The 18,420-nt window shown below is 50.3% G+C and overlaps 7 protein-coding genes across 7 annotated transcripts; 5 read left to right on the top strand and 2 right to left on the bottom strand.

The window, feature by feature from the left end:
• Window positions 1-1,122: 1,122 nt before the first annotated feature.
• Window positions 1,123-2,777, top strand: PHATRDRAFT_46052 (predicted protein; the record flags this gene model as incomplete). The annotated part of the gene is made up of 3 exons (XM_002180534.1): window positions 1,123-1,442; window positions 1,581-1,909; window positions 2,046-2,777. The coding sequence occupies 3 exons, from the start codon at window positions 1,123-1,125 to the stop codon at window positions 2,342-2,344; spliced, it is 948 nt and encodes a 315-aa protein (XP_002180570.1). The 3' UTR covers window positions 2,345-2,777.
• Window positions 2,769-8,435, top strand: PHATRDRAFT_35923 (predicted protein; the record flags this gene model as incomplete). The annotated part of the gene is made up of 2 exons (XM_002180533.1): window positions 2,769-6,251; window positions 8,049-8,435. The coding sequence occupies 2 exons, from the start codon at window positions 2,769-2,771 to the stop codon at window positions 8,433-8,435; spliced, it is 3,870 nt and encodes a 1,289-aa protein (XP_002180569.1).
• Window positions 8,436-8,935: 500 nt separating this feature from the next.
• PHATRDRAFT_46051 (predicted protein) lies at window positions 8,936-10,064 on the top strand (the record flags this gene model as incomplete). The annotated part of the gene is made up of 1 exon (XM_002180532.1): window positions 8,936-10,064. The coding sequence occupies exon 1, from the start codon at window positions 9,102-9,104 to the stop codon at window positions 10,062-10,064; it is 963 nt and encodes a 320-aa protein (XP_002180568.1). The 5' UTR covers window positions 8,936-9,101.
• A 208-nt stretch (window positions 10,065-10,272) lies between these two features.
• Window positions 10,273-10,539, bottom strand: PHATRDRAFT_12779 (predicted protein; the record flags this gene model as incomplete). Its single annotated transcript, XM_002180338.1, has 1 exon — window positions 10,273-10,539. A coding segment is annotated over one exon (267 nt), but the record flags the coding sequence as incomplete, so codon positions are not given.
• Window positions 10,540-11,420: 881 nt separating this feature from the next.
• Window positions 11,421-12,338, top strand: PHATRDRAFT_12679 (predicted protein; the record flags this gene model as incomplete). Its single annotated transcript, XM_002180531.1, has 2 exons — window positions 11,421-12,155; window positions 12,201-12,338. 2 exons carry the CDS (start codon window positions 11,421-11,423, stop codon window positions 12,336-12,338), a joined length of 873 nt encoding a protein of 290 aa, XP_002180567.1.
• On the bottom strand, window positions 12,335-15,877 carry COPbeta (predicted protein). The gene is made up of 3 exons (XM_002180337.1): window positions 15,724-15,877; window positions 12,888-15,523; window positions 12,335-12,587 (listed from the first exon to the last, which is right to left on the bottom strand). Exons 1-3 carry the CDS (start codon window positions 15,847-15,849, stop codon window positions 12,413-12,415), a joined length of 2,937 nt encoding a protein of 978 aa, XP_002180373.1. The 5' UTR covers window positions 15,850-15,877; the 3' UTR covers window positions 12,335-12,412.
• Window positions 15,878-16,294: 417 nt separating this feature from the next.
• On the top strand, window positions 16,295-18,360 carry PHATRDRAFT_46048 (predicted protein; the record flags this gene model as incomplete). Its single annotated transcript, XM_002180530.1, has 1 exon — window positions 16,295-18,360. The coding sequence occupies one exon, from the start codon at window positions 16,295-16,297 to the stop codon at window positions 18,092-18,094; it is 1,800 nt and encodes a 599-aa protein (XP_002180566.1). The 3' UTR covers window positions 18,095-18,360.
• Between the last annotated feature and the right edge of the window lie 60 nt (window positions 18,361-18,420).

Below are 18,420 nucleotides of genomic sequence, written 5' to 3'. Positions count from 1 at the left end.
CGAAAAGAGCAGTTTGCAGCATATTTATTTCTTTTGGAAGGGAAGCCAAGATTTGGAAAGCAGCTTAACAATGCTGCTGAGCAAATGAACAGTGTAATTGAGGAGCTACGACAGCAGCCAATCCTTGATTTGCTTGTTGGATTATCTCAGTGGATGATCAAGAAATTTGTCAAGCATTCTAACCTGTCAAAGCAATGGGCCCAAGAAGGTCTAACACTGACAGCATTTGCTCAAACAAAACACCTCTCCTGCATGCAAGAGGCTAGTAGACGCTCTGTTTTGATCACTTATCATGAAGGAACTCTTTGGAGAGCTCAGGTTGCACACCTACACAACAATACTCCTGGATCTAGATTGGATGTTGAGGTCAATGCAGGAACTTTCCAAATTCAATGTCCATGCCAGTACCAGAATGAGTACGGACGTCCGTGTATCCATGCTATGGCAATTATCATCCATGCTAAGCTTGAACCAAATGACAATAGATGGTACAACTCCCTATATCATTTGGTTACATACAGCCAGATGTATAGCTGGCCTATTCCATCAATTTCCTTGTTGGGAAATTTAATGTTGGAAGAGCTTTTGCCACCAGAACACAAGGTCAGAGGAGGTAGACCCAAGAAAAAACGATATGAATCATCATCAGCAAGGCCAATGACGTGCAGAGCCTGTGGAATAGTTGGTCATACACAGCTTACTTGCCAAAAGCCGAGCACTCAAATACGATACTTGAATCACCGTCAGCAGGCTTTACAATATGCTGAGTCTGAGGCCAAAATGTCTGTTATGTAATGTAAAGATAGTTGTTGCATATTCTAGACTATCATGTTAGGTGTCCTCTATATAATATCATTGTTCATCATTAAGTTGTTCTATTTTATAAGTAAAATTCAATGTAAAGCATGTAAACAAAGGCATCTACCGTAGAGGACCTCCTTCTGGTTTTCTATTTTACTCTGGTTTTCCATGCAAGCATGAGGAGTGTTGCGATTGCGGGGACGCCAAAGCCTGGAACACTGCTGGTTGCAAACAACACCGTCCTCCACCAGCGCTACTTTCCGAAAACGCCACGCATTACCCAGGCAATCCTTTTGAAGCCATCCACGCCAGCCGCCGCAGATGCACACTGCCACCTTGGCCGTTGTGGTCGGAGCCGCCGTACACAGCCTTTTCAATACCGTCAAGTGCGCCGGGATTGGCACCAATCCTGTACAGTGGAGACAACAATGGGCCGTTGAGGTGGTCAAAATTGCCAATGGCATCGTGCATCCCAAAGATTACGCCCGCATCCAACCCAAGGAGCGTCGCGGCAATGACGACAACAGCAACCCCACAATATTGACCCGCCCGTTTCTCTGTCCACCTTCTGGGTGGAGGTCACCACCACCCCTGCCTTCCCAACCGGATTTCATTTGCAACTACAACTCCACAATGATAACGTATCCTCAAGAAGCACAGGCGTCGACCCAACACCGCCACATGCCAAACAACCCCTCCTGCAGCGGTTGGGTGCCATGGCAAGCATGACTACAGATGGTGCGGACAACACAATGAATTGTGCGGACTGGTGGAAAAAGCGTGCAGAACACGTTGACGGCATTGGTGTACGCGTTTGATACCGCTTCGCAGAAACAGCAAGAGGCGGACCGGATCACGTCAAGTCTCTTTCTGCTTTGCTTGCCTGGCTTGCAACTGGTCAGCGGCGTCGGCACGATTTGTCTGGATCAACTCGAGGCACGTCAGTATGATTTTGAACATACGGCTTCCGGGATGGATGATGCGGAAGAAGATTTCGTCCATCAGCCGTCGAACGATAGCTTGTTGCCGGCCTTGACGTACGTGGCGGGAGACCATCCTCTCATGACATCCTTACTAGCGGCTCCGGACGACTGCTTTTGGATTCCCGGTCGACCCGTCACAAGCGGCTGCCGCATATGCTGTGCAATTTAGATTACGTTATTGAGACACTCGGTACTGCGATTCGACTTCTCTTACCACGACGCTTTCTGGTATATCACGGGCCATGTCAACTGGAATGACAGTTTTGAATACCGGTTCGCGCGATGGCGCGCACTACTTGGGTCGTGGCACCCAAGGCGAGCCTGTCGAAACTAATCTTGTGTGTTTGGCCACAAATCCCGACACGGATGGTTTTGGACAGGCGCAATCTCAGTTGAGTATTCAGAAACATGATGTGACTGTTTCGGGACTCGATCGTTACCATGCTAAGAAGCATGGTAACTATGATGAATGTGCCCACGGTGCCGTGTATAACACCGTGGAGAATAGTGAAACGGACCACGATGGCGCTTGGCAGATCGTGGGGCCGAATGGAAAGTGAACAGATTAGCTCTTTAGTTTAGAGTTTATAAATCTTAACAACGATTGTGTGAAAACCATATTCGTTAGTTCGTATCTCTTCGTTAGGAGCCAGACGAGTCTTGATCACCTCGTGCTGTCTTCAGAAGCCAGGAGATACTTGACCGTTGTCAGATTAACAGTCTTGATTTGCTAATCACTTTGCTCCCGTTTGTTGGGTATTGCCTGGTTCTGTGACAGAACGGCAATAAGGCAACCCATTGGGTAAGACCAGTGGCTTTGTTGTTGTTGTTGTTTCGATCTGCTGACGAGTCGATCGGATAATTGTTGTCTCGCTTGTCCTTGGTGCACGAGATACTGTGTTTGTCTCGTTTGTCCTTGGTACACGAGATACTGTTGTGTGAATGGCCCGACAGTTGCGTTCGAGAATCATTCCTGCTTTGACCATGGATCCTCTCGAGCATGTCCTTGTGAACCTTTTGGGAGCGACAACGCTGGATTCGTCGTACCGTCGGTTCTTTGAAGAGTATGGCATTACTCAGGCCAGTGAATTGGCCTCAATCACTGAACATCGTCTTGCAACGGTGTCTTACGGCGTCTTGACCCCTGCTGTGGGAGACGGCCCTGCTGCAATTGTTCGTACATTCCTTCCGCCTGCGCAACAGGACCGGATTTTGAAGATTGTACAATGGTTCCTTTCGAAAGGCACCAATGTGACAAACGACACCTGGCTTGAACTTACCTCTGATGTTCTCGAGTATTGGCAACCCGCCTCTGCTACTGTTGCCCCAGCTACTCCTGTTGGATCGGATGCTCGAAGTTCCTTTGTTGAAAGTGCTGCCGCGAAATTTCGGAAGACGATCAAAAATCATTCCGTCCCGTATCCAAAGTTCAGTGAAGACCGTTTTTGGGTCACTTGGAATACGAATATTCGTATCAAGCTCCGTATTCATGGTGTTCAGTTGGTACTTGACCCGGATTATTTGCCTGAGACCGTCGACGAGACGGATACGTTTGTTGAAATGCAGAACTTTGTCTTTGGCGTTTTCAACGATATTTTGTTGACCCCTCGTGCGCGTGGAATCCTCCACAAGCATGTGGATGAGCTGGATGCTCAGTCGGTCTACCGCGACCTTGTTGCCTCGTACGGCAAAGGTATTAACGCGCAGATCACGGCCACATCCATTGAAACGAAACTTACTTTGTATTCATTTGCGACTTCAAAGAGCAAGACCTGTGTTGCTTTTTTGACGACCTGGCGCAATTTGATTTACGATCTTGAACGGATCAACGAGTTCCCTTTGCCGGATCACCAGAAGAGCGTACGACTGAAGTCAGCTGTCCGTTCCCATCCGCAATTGAAACTTTTCCTCGGAAATGTTCAACTTTACTCTCGTACCCATGTGGGTAAGAGTGCTGATGATTCCGATTTCGAGTATGTTTATGATTTGATGCTTGAACATGCAACTGATATTGATCAGACCGATTTGGAAGACCGCGGTAACAACCGTGGTGGACGCTCAGCAAACAATGCGAAGTTCCAGTCTTCTTCCAAGAAGAAAACTAACAAACCGATTGGTAAGAAGCACAAGAATTATGTGCCTCCTGAGAAGTGGAATGCTCTCTCTCCCGAAGAGAAGCGGACCATTATGGATCAACGAGGACCTCGCCCTGCTCCAGCCCCTGCCCCTGCCTTATCGGTGAACGCCGCTGCCACTCAGCCCCCTCCTACGGTGTATGTCAGTGACTCGACGGCTGTTGACAACCAAAGCCTTGCTTCGACCCACGTCCCACCTGCTGCTGGACCTGGTCACCTGCTTCGTTCGCTCATTTCGAATTCAGCTGCCCGCCAGCACTCTGCCCCATCGAATGGAGCCACGTCTGACTCTTTTTCGGTCAATGGGACCACCTATCGCCGCGAAGTGAACCGTGCTTCTGTGCAGTACCGTCTTTCCACTCACGATGTTTCGTTGAATAAGGACTCTTTGGTCGATGGTGGTGCCAACGGTGGCCTTAGCGGCTCAGACGTAACCGTTATTTCGCAATCCCTGTCAGAGGCAACTGTCTCTGGAATTGGAAATTCGGAATTGACCAACCTCCGTTTGTCAACAGTGGCCGGACTCATTCACACGACGGATGGTCCCATTATTGGTGTGTTTCACCAGTATGCTCATCTTGGTACTGGTAATACCATCCACTCGTGCAACCAAATGCGCTCCTGGGGAGTCACGGTTGACGACGTCCCTCGTACTTTTGGTGGCAAACAGCGTATTGTCACGTCCGATGGTCGTTTTGTCATCCCGCTTTCGGTTTCTGGCGGACTCACTTACTTGTCTATGCAGGCCCCTACCGAGGAGGACCTGGACACTTTCGAATGGGTGCCTTTTACCGCTGACAACGAGTGGGATCCAAATAGTCTCTCTTCTCCTGCCGCTGCCGACGATGACCTCAGTTTGCAGCTTCCTGTCGGCCATGTTCCGTTCCGTGACGAACGCATCAACAACTTTGGTCTCCTTGCGCATTCCGCGGCAGTCAGTCGATCCCCTTTGAATGTCGATGCTTTGCAACCCAATTTTGGATGGGTTCCCAGTGCTCGTATCGCTCGTACGTTTGAAAATACCACGCAATTTGCTCGTGCCGATGCCCGTTTGCCCTTGCGCAAACACTTCAAATCGCGTTTCCCTGCTGCCAATGTCTCTCGTCTGAACGAAATTGTGGCAACCGATACTTTTTTCTCGGATACCCCTGCGGCCGATGACGGCATTTTTAACCATGGTGGGGCTACGATGGCCCAACTTTTCGTTGGAAAAAGTTCGCAAATCACCTCTGTCTTCCCGATGAAGCGCGAGTCTCAGTTTGCCCATACTTTCGAGGATTTTATCCGTACCCATGGTGCTCCCGATGCCCTCCTCAGCGACAATGCCCGTGCTCAGATCGGTAAGCAGGCACTTCAGATCTTGCGCATGTATGCGATCGACGACATGCAGTGCGAGCCGCATCATCAGCACCAAAATTACGCGGAACGCCGCATTCAAGAGGTGAAAAAGATGGTGAACACAATCATGGATCGTACAAACACTCCTCCTGAATATTGGTTGCTCTGCTTATTTTATGTGACCTACTTGCTCAATCGCCTCTCTGTCGAAAGCTTGAATTGGCGTACCCCGCTTCAGGTTGCCCATGGACAGCGTCCCGATATTTCTGCTTTGCTCCTTTTTCGTTGGTTTGAGCCCGTTTATTATTACGACCCTGACCATGCGTCTTTCCCATCGCATTCTCGCGAGAAAACTGGTCGTTGGATTGGTGTCGCCGAACATAAAGGTGATGCGCTGACTTATTGGATTTTGACAGACAATACTCACCAGGCCATTGCTCGTTCTGTTGTTCGTCCAGCCAATGTCGATAATGGTTTGAAAAACCATCGTGCTGCGGATTCCTCTCCCGATGGTGGGGAGCCCTCGAATCCTAAGCCCATTGTCTTGGCTACGAGTGACCTACGCCATGACGCTACGATTGATCCATCTTTTGAGAAATCCCATGCATTCTCTCCTGACGAATTGATCGGCAGATATTTGATTCGTGAAGCCCCTGACGGCCAGAGCCATCGAGCCCTTGTTGCTCGTAAAATTATTGATGCCGACTCCGATAACCACCAGGCAATCCGCTTCTTGTTGCAAATTGATGAAAAGGATGCTGACGAGATCATTTCGTACAATGAACTCTCCGATTTGATGGAAGCCCAACAATCAGAGCCCGCTACGAACGGAAATATCGAAGATCATTTCAAGTTTACTAGTATTATTGGACACCAAGGCCCTTTGCAACCGACCGATGCGGGCTACAAGGGATCCTCTTGGAATGTTTTGGTTCAATGGGAAGATGGTTCCCAGTCGTACGAACCTCTAATTGAAATGGCAAAGGACGATCCAGTCACACTCGCGATGTACGCGTCTGACAACGATCTTCTTAACGTGCCCGGGTGGCGCCGCTTCAATCGTCTGCTTCGCAACCGTGATGACTTCAATCGATCTGTTTCGTTAGTGAAACAACGCAAGGGAGACCCAATTTTCAAGTTTGGCGTCCTTGTCCCTCGTAATTCTCGTGAAGCCCTGAAATTTGACGCTAACGCCGGTAATACTCGTTGGGCCGATGCCATGGAGCTCGAACTGGCTCAGCACCGTGAGTATAAAACGTACAAGGACCTCGGTCAGGGCGCAGCCAAACCTGGCCCTGGATACCAGCGGATCAATGTTCATTTCGTGTTTGATGTGAAGCAGTCACTCAAATACAAGGCCCGGCTCGTCGCCGGTGGACACATGACGGCGCCTCCGAAGGACAGTGTTTATTCCGGTGTTGTATCCCTTCGGTCCATTCGTCTCGCTCTTCTTGCTGGTGAGGTAAATGGACTGGAAACGTGGGTTGGTGACATTGCGGTCGCCTACTTAGAGGCATACACGAAGGAACAGGTGTATTTTGTTGCCGGTCCTGAGTTTGGGGAGCTTTCTGGGCATACCTTGCTCATTGACAAGGCCTTGTATGGCCTACGTACTAGTGGAGCCCGTTTCCATGAGCGTCTCTCGGACTCCCTCCGTACGATGAATTTTATTCCTTGCAAAGCGGACCCCGACCTCTGGATGCGTGACTGCGATGACCATTGGGAGTATGTATGCGTATACGTCGACGATATTGCATGCGTCTCACGAAACCCCAAGGCCTTTTTTGATTCCCTTGTTTCAGACCATCATTACACTCTGAAGGGTGTAGGCCCTCCAACTTACTTTCTTGGTGGTGATTTTACTCGCGACAGTAAGGACAATACTCTCGCAGTTGGTGCGAAAACATACGTGAAACGTATTATTTCGAACTACAAGACCTCCTTTGGTACGGAGCCCAAGTTGTACTCGTCTCCTCTCGAGAACGGTGACCATCCGGAAGTCGACGCTTCGCAACTCCTTGATTTCGGTTCGATAAAATTGTATCAGTCCCTCATCGGTGCCCTCCAGTGGGCCATCACTCTCGGGCGCTTTGACATACAGTGTGCCGTCATGACGATGGGACGCTTTCGTGCTGCCCCTCGTGAAGGACATTTGAATCGTCTCCGTCGTATCATCGGATACCTCCGTCGATACCCTGATGCTGCCATTCGTTTTCGTACTGGAATTCCCAACCATGAGGCTCGGGGAGACGTCCCTCAACACGACTGGATGTACTCAGTGTACGGTAAATCGAGTGACGAGGACTCTCCGACAGGCGTTCCTCCTGCTCGTGGTAAGCCCATGCGCATTACTACCTTTGTTGATGCTAACTTGTACCATGATTTGACTACAGGCCGTGCCACAACTGGTGTCTTGCATTTGGTTAATCAGACTCCTGTGTCTTGGTTTTCCAAACGGCAGTCTACAGTTGAAACGGCTACGTACGGTTCAGAGTTTGTTGCTGCTCGTTTGGCTACAGAACAAATTATTGACATGCGTCTTACGCTACGTATGATGGGTATTCCTTTGGACGGTCCCGCTTGGCTCCTTGGCGACAATCAGAGCATTGTTACCAGCTCTACGCTTCCTCATTCCGTTCTTTCTAAACGACACAATGCCCTTGCGTACCACCGCGTCCGTGAGGCGATTGCTTTTGGGATCATGCATTTTTTATGGATTGAGGGCAAAGACAACGCTAGCGATGTGTTGACCAAACCTCTCGGTCATGCAGTTGCTTGGCCTTTGATTCAGCCTTTGTTGTTTTGGAAAGGTGAGACGAAATCTCCCGCTTGTTCTGTCTCGAGTACCTCACAGTGGGGAGTGTCAACTGGAATGACAGTTTTGAATACCGGTTCGCGCGATGGCGCGCACTACTTGGGTCGTGGCACCCAAGGCGAGCCTGTCGAAACTAATCTTGTGTGTTTGGCCACAAATCCCGACACGGATGGTTTTGGACAGGCGCAATCTCAGTTGAGTATTCAGAAACATGATGTGACTGTTTCGGGACTCGATCGTTACCATGCTAAGAAGCATGGTAACTATGATGAATGTGCCCACGGTGCCGTGTATAACACCGTGGAGAATAGTGAAACGGACCACGATGGCGCTTGGCAGATCGTGGGGCCGAATGGAAAGTGAACAGATTAGCTCTTTAGTTTAGAGTTTATAAATCTTAACAACGATTGTGTGAAAACCATATTCGTTAGTTCGTATCTCTTCGTTAGGAGCCAGACGAGTCTTGATCACCTCGTGCTGTCTTCAGAAGCCAGGAGATACTTGACCGTTGTCAGGCCACGTATGGAGCCAAAACGACGCGGCACAGTAGAGGCGCGTTGAAAAGTTGCCCCCCCCCCCCCCCCACACACACACACATTGTGATTCACTTGTGCCAAGTACTGACTGCATCAAACCAACAGCTACTGATGCCAATGCATGAGGAATATACTCTACACGATCATAGACAAATATAAAGGAAAAAATGCTAAATGGTTGTGTTACTTAAGAGGTACTTCGCGCTCAAAAAATATTACTTAGAAAAACTCGGATTTGGCCCGGATAGGGGAATTGCGGGCTAGGCGTCGCCCGGATAGGGAATTTCCTCGAACGAAAACTACGCCCACGGCATCAGTGTTGTGACTCTCAGATGGCAGTATAGCCTCGGTTGGGACCCTATGGCCGTGCTTCGTCACCCCGGATGGTTGCGGTAGCGTACGGCAGAGTTAAAGGTTCAGAAAACCCAAAGTTGCGTTGGAATCTTCGAGTCTGGCGTTGGCCCGCTCAGACGTGTGCGCGCAGCTTGTTCCGATGTCGGATTCGCCCTCCAGGGTCTTATTTCTAGTTGCCGTATGGATCGGACTACTGGTAGCCGTAGCCATCCCCAGCCAAACTCTCGCATTCTCGATTCCTCTCCAGGAATGCAGCAATTCTGCCACTCCCGAATCATGGGCAGGCATGCTTCCATCTCAGGTCCGTTTCTCGGACGTGACCCAACACTACCCTGTCACCTGGACGCGTCGGCTTTTTTCGTCCGAACCACGGCGCCATTTTGCCGTCCGGCACATTACTCTGAAAGTCTCGTCGTGCTTTTTACAAATTACGGGAGCCTCGTCCAGTGGAAAATCCACCATACTCAGACTCATTCACGGCCAAGAACAACCATCCGGAGGTGCCGTCGAGATTGCCTCCCAATACCACAGCCGCGACAACAATCGTACGCGTCCCCGTAACGCCCTGCCTATTTATCTGGACGCTAAACCGTCTTGGGACCATACGAAAACGTTGGAGCAGTATATGGACGATACTGTACGGAAGTATGGGAGTCTCGATGCGCTTACCCACGACGCGGTGCACGAGCTCAAGACCCACATCTGTACCATATTCGCATTCGACGTTGGCAGCAAAATGTGGCTACGGAGGAAAGCTGTGGATCTTTCCCCGTCCGAAAGTTACCGATTCCGACTGATTCTCGCTTGCTTGCAAAGCTCCCTGGGCCACGCTCGAATGGTGGTTGTTGACCCGCATGATAGGCACGAACCCCGTCGACTACCGGCACCAATTTTGCTCTTGGACGAGTGGATGGACCAGGAAACATCCAGTGTGGTCCAAACCGTACTAGCGGGTCTCCGTAAGCTTGTGCAAGCCGGAGCGGTTGTGGTATCGGTTACGCACAAACCCGAACGATGGAAGACCCCCGTTCCGGCGAGTCAGGCGACATTTTGTCGTGAAATTGTCCTGTGCCGTGGCGAGATTCTATCGTCCACCCTGTAACAATGGTATAACCCAACCAAGCTATAAAAATGGATAATGTATATAACCGTCGCTAAGGACGTTCTAGTTTAATTTCCGTCTCCTCTACACCCTCCATCTCTTGTTGATCGTCGTCGTCGTCATCATCATCGTCATCGTTCCCATCTTCGTTGTATCCCTCTTCCAGAAGTATTCTCTCCATATTCAATCGGTCTTCCTTGACTTCCGGAATCAGCTCTTCCAGCCTTTCCAGAACGATATCGCATTGATCGTACAGGGTTTGGCAGGCTGTCTTGAGCGCGCCCGTTGCCGTCGGAGGTTGTTGCCCCCGACTGCCCGCGGGCGCCACAGTCTGGACCCTAATCTGTACCACGGGCTCGGAGGGATGAGGTACCGAGTATCCGGCGAATCCGATACTGTTGTTCCGGATCAAGACGTGCCGTACCGCGTTTCCCAAAGTGTGATCTTCGTCGCCGATGCAAAAGGTTCGACTGGAAGCGGGTCCGGTTCCTCGGACGGCAAAAGCCTCCACCGCCTGTTTCAGTTTCACTTCGTTGACACTCATTGGTGAAAATCTTGCAGATTTTGCAGATTTTGATATCCAGTGCAGAGTACCCGATAACGTTACAGAACAATTCTGACAACCGTGTTTGCTGGTACGGTACCGACGGTGATCTTCCGGGATGGTAGAAGTCTTGGCTAACGTACATTCACTTGTGTCGGGGGTCGCGGATGGTTTTGGCAGTCTCTGGACTGTAAATGCAGTCCGTGCAGTCCGCTGGGGATCGAACGACTGCCGGACCGTCTACCAGGATTCGTTGGACGTGTAGGTCCGGTATATGTCGCATTCGTGACCCGGTCTTGGACGCGACTCCCATGAGGACCATCCATCACCATTATGGTTGATACTTGATACCGCGGTAGGACTGGTGGTGTGTCTCTGCCCTGACAGTGAAATTACCGTCCTTGTCAGCCTGTGTATGCCTGTCTACTGTAGTATAGAGTACAGTCGCGAACAGTTAACTGTGAGCTTGGTTCGTGTTCTCTTCCATTGGTTCGTTCGTGTACCCCCGTGTCCTCCCACTGCTTCGTCCATTTCCTTTTTCAGCGGCTACGGGACTTGCGACAGAGGAAATTCCCCATTTGTCCCACCATACAAGGCAGGCAGTAAGGCCGGTGTCAACACACCCGGACGAGGCCACGAGGGTTCTTCTTCTCCCTTTCTCTGCCATTCATTATACATACTGTAGAGGCAGTATGGGAAAGAACCAGCCCGATGCCTCCCTCAAGGGGAAAAAGCCTTTGAATACGGCCAAGCGGAGTGTCAAGGTACAACGCAACCCGGGTCACATTACCAACAAACTTAAACGCAGTGAAATGTACGGAAAGTATCTGCAACAAAAGCGTGCCGCCAAACAGGAATCTCGCATCCAGCGACACAAGGAAGCCGAAGCGCTGGGTGACGACGCGCCACCGAAACAGGCGCCCAAGACGATTGACAATACCCGCGAACTGGAACCCACCATGGTACTGCAGGATCCTGAAGTCGCCGCTGACGAAGCTGAAGACGAGTTCGCGCCCTACTTTAACGGCGAAAAGCCCAAAGTTTTGATTACCACGCGACCACGGCCCTCGCAGAACCTCTTTCACTTTATCGCCGACTTGCAGAAACTCATACCAGCTTTACACTTTTATCCCCGAAAATCCTATTCCGTCAAGGAAATTTGCAGCTTTGCGGCCAATCGCGAGTTTACGCATTTGATTGTTCTCTCGGAAAAGTCCAAAGTCTGCAACGGCCTTACGCTTTCTCATTTGCGCATGCACGACGGCGTCGCCAAAGCCGGACCAACCGCCTTTTTCAAAGTCTCCAACGTAGTAACGAGCAAGAAAATACCAAATCATGGGGCGAGCACATCGCATATTCCGGAATTGAATTTGCACGGGTTTGGCACTCGACTGGGTCACCGGATTGGTCGTTTGTTGGGCAGCGTCTTTCCACACGACGCCCAGTTTCAGGGGCGACAAGTTGTCACCTTCCACAATCAACGTGACTACATCTTTGTTCGTCATCACCGTTACATCTTTCGTGAACTGGAAGGCAAGGCCAAGGATGTCGCCGCAGCCAAGGAGGAAGCTGGTCCTCCCGTCAAAACCAAGCTGCAAGAACTGGGACCGCGGTTTACGCTCAAGCTTCGGTGGATCCAGGAAGGAACCTTTGACACACAATTTGGGGAATACGAATGGATTCACAAACGAAAAGAAATGGACACAACGCGAAGAAAGTTTCATCTGTAACCGCAACGAACGTTTTAAAAAATAAAATGTATCCATGCCCGTGACTGTACGTACTACACCGCCGGTTTCTATGCTTACTGTGCCTTGACCGTTTCCGGCAAGCCACGTTGGACCGAAGTAATGCGATCTCCCAAACTCAAAGCTATGCCTTGCGTCTTGCTGCGAATACGAATGTAGCCAGCCAGTTTGCCGTCATTGTCGTCCTTCTTTTCGACCGACACGTTCACCAATGCGTCTTCTCCGAAAACACTGTCAGTGCAAAAGCAACGACGAATATGTGAGCAACGCACGGATCACCAGTATACAGTTGTATCGACAATATGATACCCTGACTCCAAAAAAGTGAAGACAGTGTTTGCAATAATGCCGACCAGACCGAGAAACGCCTTGTCGGCGCTAAGTTCTCAGCCTTCCACCAATTTCCCCCGATATTAACAGATCCCGACCGATGAAGACGGCTTCCGGCATCTAACACGAAATCGGGGCAAAGCAACAACAAAAAGACCTCGGACAGACGACCTACAACCAAGTACCATATGCGTAGCTTACCTTCGAGCGTATAAATTGGCTGCCAAAAAGGAACCCTTTTCGGTCTTGTCGTGCGGCGTGAGACACGTCATATTTGTGGACTTGACAATGTGGCTCAGAAAACCCAACAAGGACGCAATGGAGGTCGAAATGGCGACTTTGTTTTCCCATTCGAATTCCGCCCACATAGATCGAAAAACCTCGTCGGTACACGAAGCTGGGCGAATGTAATCCATAATATCCATGTGAATATCGTTCAGGTTGACGTAAGCTTTCTCCCGTGTCGCCGCGTCTTCGTACACAATAGTGCCAAAGATATGTCCGGTTTCCGTAGAGCTAACCTTGATGGACGCTCGAATTGTCACTTGATCAAGCGGGCCAATCGTGTGAGCCTGTGGCCGTTCCACGATCTTCATGTCACCCATCGTCGCAAGTTCTACCGTCAAATTAGCCAAAGTATTGGGGGTTCGGTTGATAACGAGGATCTCCAGTACGATATCGTAATCGTGGACCGTCACTAAAGCTTCAGCGTAGACTGGATCGGCAAAGCCACTGAGCTGGTACACGTGGCTCAACTCCGAGCTCAACAACGAGCCGGCATTGTCGTATCCAGTAGCCCGAGCCAAATCGGAACCGTCGTCCAAATCTAGATCACCGGCCTGGACCGCCATCGATTTGAGTTGGCGAAAGTGAATCAAGTCGTCGGCTTGCGTTGTGATCTCCTTGTCTGACTCTTTCTTTTTATTCTCCTTGGCTTCCTTATCTTTTAGAATTTTGAGAAATTCTCCGAAACGGGCACGGCCACCTTCGAGAAGAGTTGGTTTGAGAAGTTCTTGCGCTTTGGGATCAATCAGGGCACGGCAGCAAAGAGTGATACGTTCTTGACAGTCCGATAGGGATGTGCGCTGGGCAGCGATCGTAACTTCGGCCATTTTGACAACGCCGCACATGACGAGAACGGACTTGGCCACCATAGCTTTCAAAGCAAGTGGGTCCATTTCGGGACAAAGGCCACCGCGCAAACAAAGCTTGGTCAGCGACGAAGCCAGTGTCTCTCCCAGAAAAACATCCCCTCCAATCAACATGCGACGCAGGGAATTGACCGAGTCGTGAACGGGAGTTTTCGCTTCACTGTAGATCGTTTGCGTCGCGTAAGTGCCGTCAGCCAAAACAACGTTTTTGGAAACAATTTTGGGAGCGGCCTTTTCGGCTTCGGCCGCAGCCTTTTCTGCTTCTTCCTTCTCTGCGTTCTTGAGAATAAAGGGAGGTTCTCCTGCCTGTTCCGTAATTGTATTGAAAGCGTCGGTGATGCTGTCCGCTGTCTCGGAATACTCACCCAAAATCCAGAGGCACACGCAGAACACTTGATTCGAGGTGACGTCTTCCAGGGTGGAGACGAGCTTGGCTAGAAGCGGCGCCCGAAGCTCCGGGTACTGTTCCACAATAGCGCGTACAAAGATAATAACCTGCATACCACTGTCCGTGCTCAAAAAGTCGGTGAGTGTGTGGACGACCGACTCGGCGACTTGTGGGAAGCGGACGGCACAACCGTGAATCGCCTTGATGAGCATATTGCGATAACTCGCACCCTTTCCTTCGATGGATGCTTCTTCCGACACGGTTTTTTGGACTTCGCGTTTGAGGACGTTGACGACTTCCTGGACCGAGCGACTCGTGACCACGTCCATGGCCACGGCCAAGACCTTTTGACAAATATCCGGATTGGGACTCGCCAGGGCCCGCAGGACATCCATAAGCAGTTCTTGTAAAATCTTGGAGTGCTTGTCTTTGAGCCCTTCCAATCGCTCCAGAACGATCAACTTGACGTTATTATCGTTTTGTCCGTTCAGCAAGTTGATGTAGGTCAAGGTAGCGGCACGAACCGCCGTCGGCGCTGAGCTGAGCGTGACCAAGGTCCAGGCGGCTTCGTAGGAAACTGCGGGGGAGGTACTGGAGAGCATCTGGAAGAGGACACGGACAAATCGAGATTTTTGCGAGGGGTCTCTGCGACACACTCGACGCGTGAGTTCGAGGACGAGCAAGGCAAAGCCATCCCCGTATTTGCCCACATCATCCATATTGCGAGCCAAAAAGTCAATGGCGAGATCTTCGTTTTCGTTGAAGAGCATTAAGAATGCGTTGCGACGAGCGGCAACATCGGTTTCTTGTTCCAGAAATGCGGCGACGAGTTCGGGTCCATCGGGCAATAAGGTTTCACCGTGTAACTTGTGGGCGTGGAATACGGCGAGCGCGGCATTTTTGCGCACGTAGGGATGTCGGTGTTCGAGACAAGACTTGACGGAGGGAATGAGCGGACCGAGGATTTCGGCGTCGTTGATTTTGCACAAGAATCGCAACATGGATCCGCGGACGTATTCGTTGGGATGATTGAGATCGTTCATGAGAGCGTTACAGACGAGGAGCATTTCCGGAAGCATCTTTCGCTGTACGGAAGGACCTCCGGAGGCTGCCGCCAAAAGCTCTTCCGACGTAGGCTCCTGATACTTGGGAACGACTTCCCAGTAAAGCATACAGAGCTTCTTGAGCTGCTTGTCGTTGGAATTAATGCAGAACCGAATGACTTGCATGAGAATGCGCGGCATGGCTTCTCCACCGAGCATTGCCATAATGGCAGCTTTCAAAGCGAGCTTCTTGACCTACGCGTTACACGAAAAAAAGGGGCAAAGGGTAAGTTCCATGATCCTTTAAATAAATGCAAAGACCTGTGTCTATAGACATCCGCCAGCAAAACCGTGACACTCGAAGGGACGAACAGTAACATCGATTGCCGCTATAGTTCTACCTCGTAGAGTTGTTTACATTGGATTCAGTCGTTCTCGATCGCTAGTCAACGTACATTGGCGTCATTCGACTCCAAATCTTTGGCTATCTCAGCCTCTGACGGAAGTCCTCCTGCGGTCACATCCAAGGCGAGTGTAAAGGTACAATAGCTTTCGTTCGAGTTGGCGGGCGTCATGGTCATTTGCCAACGACCGAGCAACGATGAGCCGCGGCAAGAGTGACTGATTGTATACGCTCGGCTACCGTCGGTACGTGCTGCGGCGGCGCTGTAGCCTGTTACCCGTACAGGACATAGAACGTCGAGGGAATCTTGCCGAATAGCGAACCAGAATCAGACAATTCTATAAATCGAAAAACTACATTCCGGATTCTATTTTTATTTTATTTTCGGGTTTTGTTGTCTAGAACAAAATTCCAGTCCTGTTTGGTCCGATTCCCTTTTTCGCGACATTCGCTTTCGCTCACCTCTCCTCACGCAGCGGACAGGAGATTTTCCGTACAATCACAGTTACGTTTCGGGCCTCGGCTCTGGAAAAACAGGTACATTCCCGAATCCATACCAAGAGAACGACTCACAGTTACTGTTGCAGTATTCAGTATCAGCATCCACCTCACTGGTCGTCGAAATGGAAAAGGATTCTTCCTTTCAGCCAGGGAGCGACACCAACAAATCGACACCAGACGAATCAAACAAGACTAGTGAACGCAGCGACGATGCGAGAAGAAGAAGTAGCTTTCTAGGGTTCGATGTCGCGGGCAGTCTTCCCTTTCGCTCCACGACGAAGGCAACGAATGTCGGCGCTCATCCAAAGGCATCACACCAACACCCGATATTCGACGTTCCATTCCCTGCCAACAACTTTGATTTTCGACAAAAAGCTGATAACAAAGTGGTTGGTCTGAAAGATGTTCACCAATATCGTTCCATGATGGAAAAGCGTCGTGAATGGGCCACGAGTGCTCACAGTCACAAGAGTGCCACATCGCACGTTATTCCCCAAGGTCCTTCAGTCGAAGAGCTCGAAGGGAAAGCACGAAGCAAAGCGGAATCGAATCCTATCAAGCTCTTGTATTTGGGAAACATGGCGGCACTCAAAGTGTTTGGCTATTATCTTATTACCTTGGAGACCATTCTCACGTGTGCCGTAACGGTAGGCTTGACGATTTACTGGTACCGCGCCTACGATGAGACGGAGTGGAACGGCGGGGGGATGGATTTCATTCTACTCGCCTTTGCTATTACATCCCCTATTTCGGCAGCCATCGGGATGGCATTTACGCGACGAGAGCGAGCCCTTGTGGCCTTGGCCGATTTTCGCAGCTTTTCATACCACTTGTTCTTAGCACATTGTCTTTGGGATTGGCCCGATAATGGAGGACGACAAGGGGCAATAGACGTAGACTGGGTGGAGCACTGTGATGCGGTCTTGGCACAGCTCATTGGAATGGGCGACGAGCTTGCGAGATTTTTGTCGCTACCCACCGCGAATCGCAGTCGACACAAGTTGACCAAACAAGGACGGAAGGAAGCGTCGCGGACCATGGAGGTATCGTACCAATTGCTCGAATCGATCACTACACAACGGATGACCAGACTTATTTTGTACAGTGAACGCCTGAAAAAGATCGGGTTGCCTAGTGGTGAAGTCTCCCGTATTCGTCAGTACGAACGCTTTATGTCCAATATGGTGGAGCAATTGCGTATGGTGAAGATGTATCGAACACCACAGGCCTTACGCTCGTTTGCGCGTGTTTTTACTTTGTTGCTGCCCCCCTTTTATGCACCTACGTACGCCCAAGTTGCTATGGACGTCAATTCGTTAGGTGTTGGCATTGCCTTTTCGATCATTACCGCTGTTGGTTTGACGGCACTATTCGAAAGCCTGCAAGTCTTAGAGGATCCCTTCACTGGCTTTCTTGCGTTGGACGGGATCGATGTGCGGGAGGAATTTGAAGTGTTGCATTATGCCCAGTTGATTTCAACCCGCAAACTTGTCTTTCCAGACGCTCCACCTTTCCCCGCTGGTCGACGTGGGGCGATTACTGGCAGACATCGATTGACTGTACCCAAAATGATTGGCAAGCCACCAATCCAAACACATCACGAACGGCATCATAGTCGCTTACCTTCCAATATGGATATGAACGCTGTCGAAAATGCAGGACACGGAACCGCGGCTACAACATCCGGTGACAATTCTGTTGGGACAATTGGGCCGAGTCCAGTCGAGTTCGACTTGGGGTTATTAAATCTGGATTACGTTGACGAAGAGCTAGGCACCCCCCTGGTAAATGACGACGAAGCAACCGTTCGAGAGAGCGCGTTCACTGATCACGATGACGACTCGTTGATTGGTCGGCAACGTGCTCTCTCCTCTAGTGGCCGTCTCGCTTCTCGTCGAGCTGCCTTTGCACCGCACCAATAGCAACAAGTTGGGAATAGTCTACTGTGTTGTGGCTGTACTCTTTGTATATCCCTTTGGGCAACACGACATGCTGCTATCAGTTTTGGCGCTGACGTGATCTGCAAGAAGGGCGTTATCGGTCAGATGCTATTGATTCTCATTGCGCAACCCAAAACTGCGTCTTCATTTACTGTAAATCCCTTACATTCAAACTCCAAAGCATGTTGTGGACGATGAGCTCGCTTACAAGTGTTCCTTCTCCGCCAGCTAGACATTCACTTAACTGTATTCTTGTATATTTTGTGTTTCAGTGTTGAGTTAACACGACAACAGCAGTATATATTGCA

This window comes from Phaeodactylum tricornutum, chromosome 9 (assembly GCF_000150955.2).
Source record: "Phaeodactylum tricornutum CCAP 1055/1 chromosome 9, whole genome shotgun sequence".
Lineage (NCBI taxonomy): Eukaryota > Bacillariophyta > Bacillariophyceae > Surirellales > Neidiaceae > Phaeodactylum > Phaeodactylum tricornutum.
This window is presented reverse-complemented; position numbering and strand designations above follow the sequence as displayed.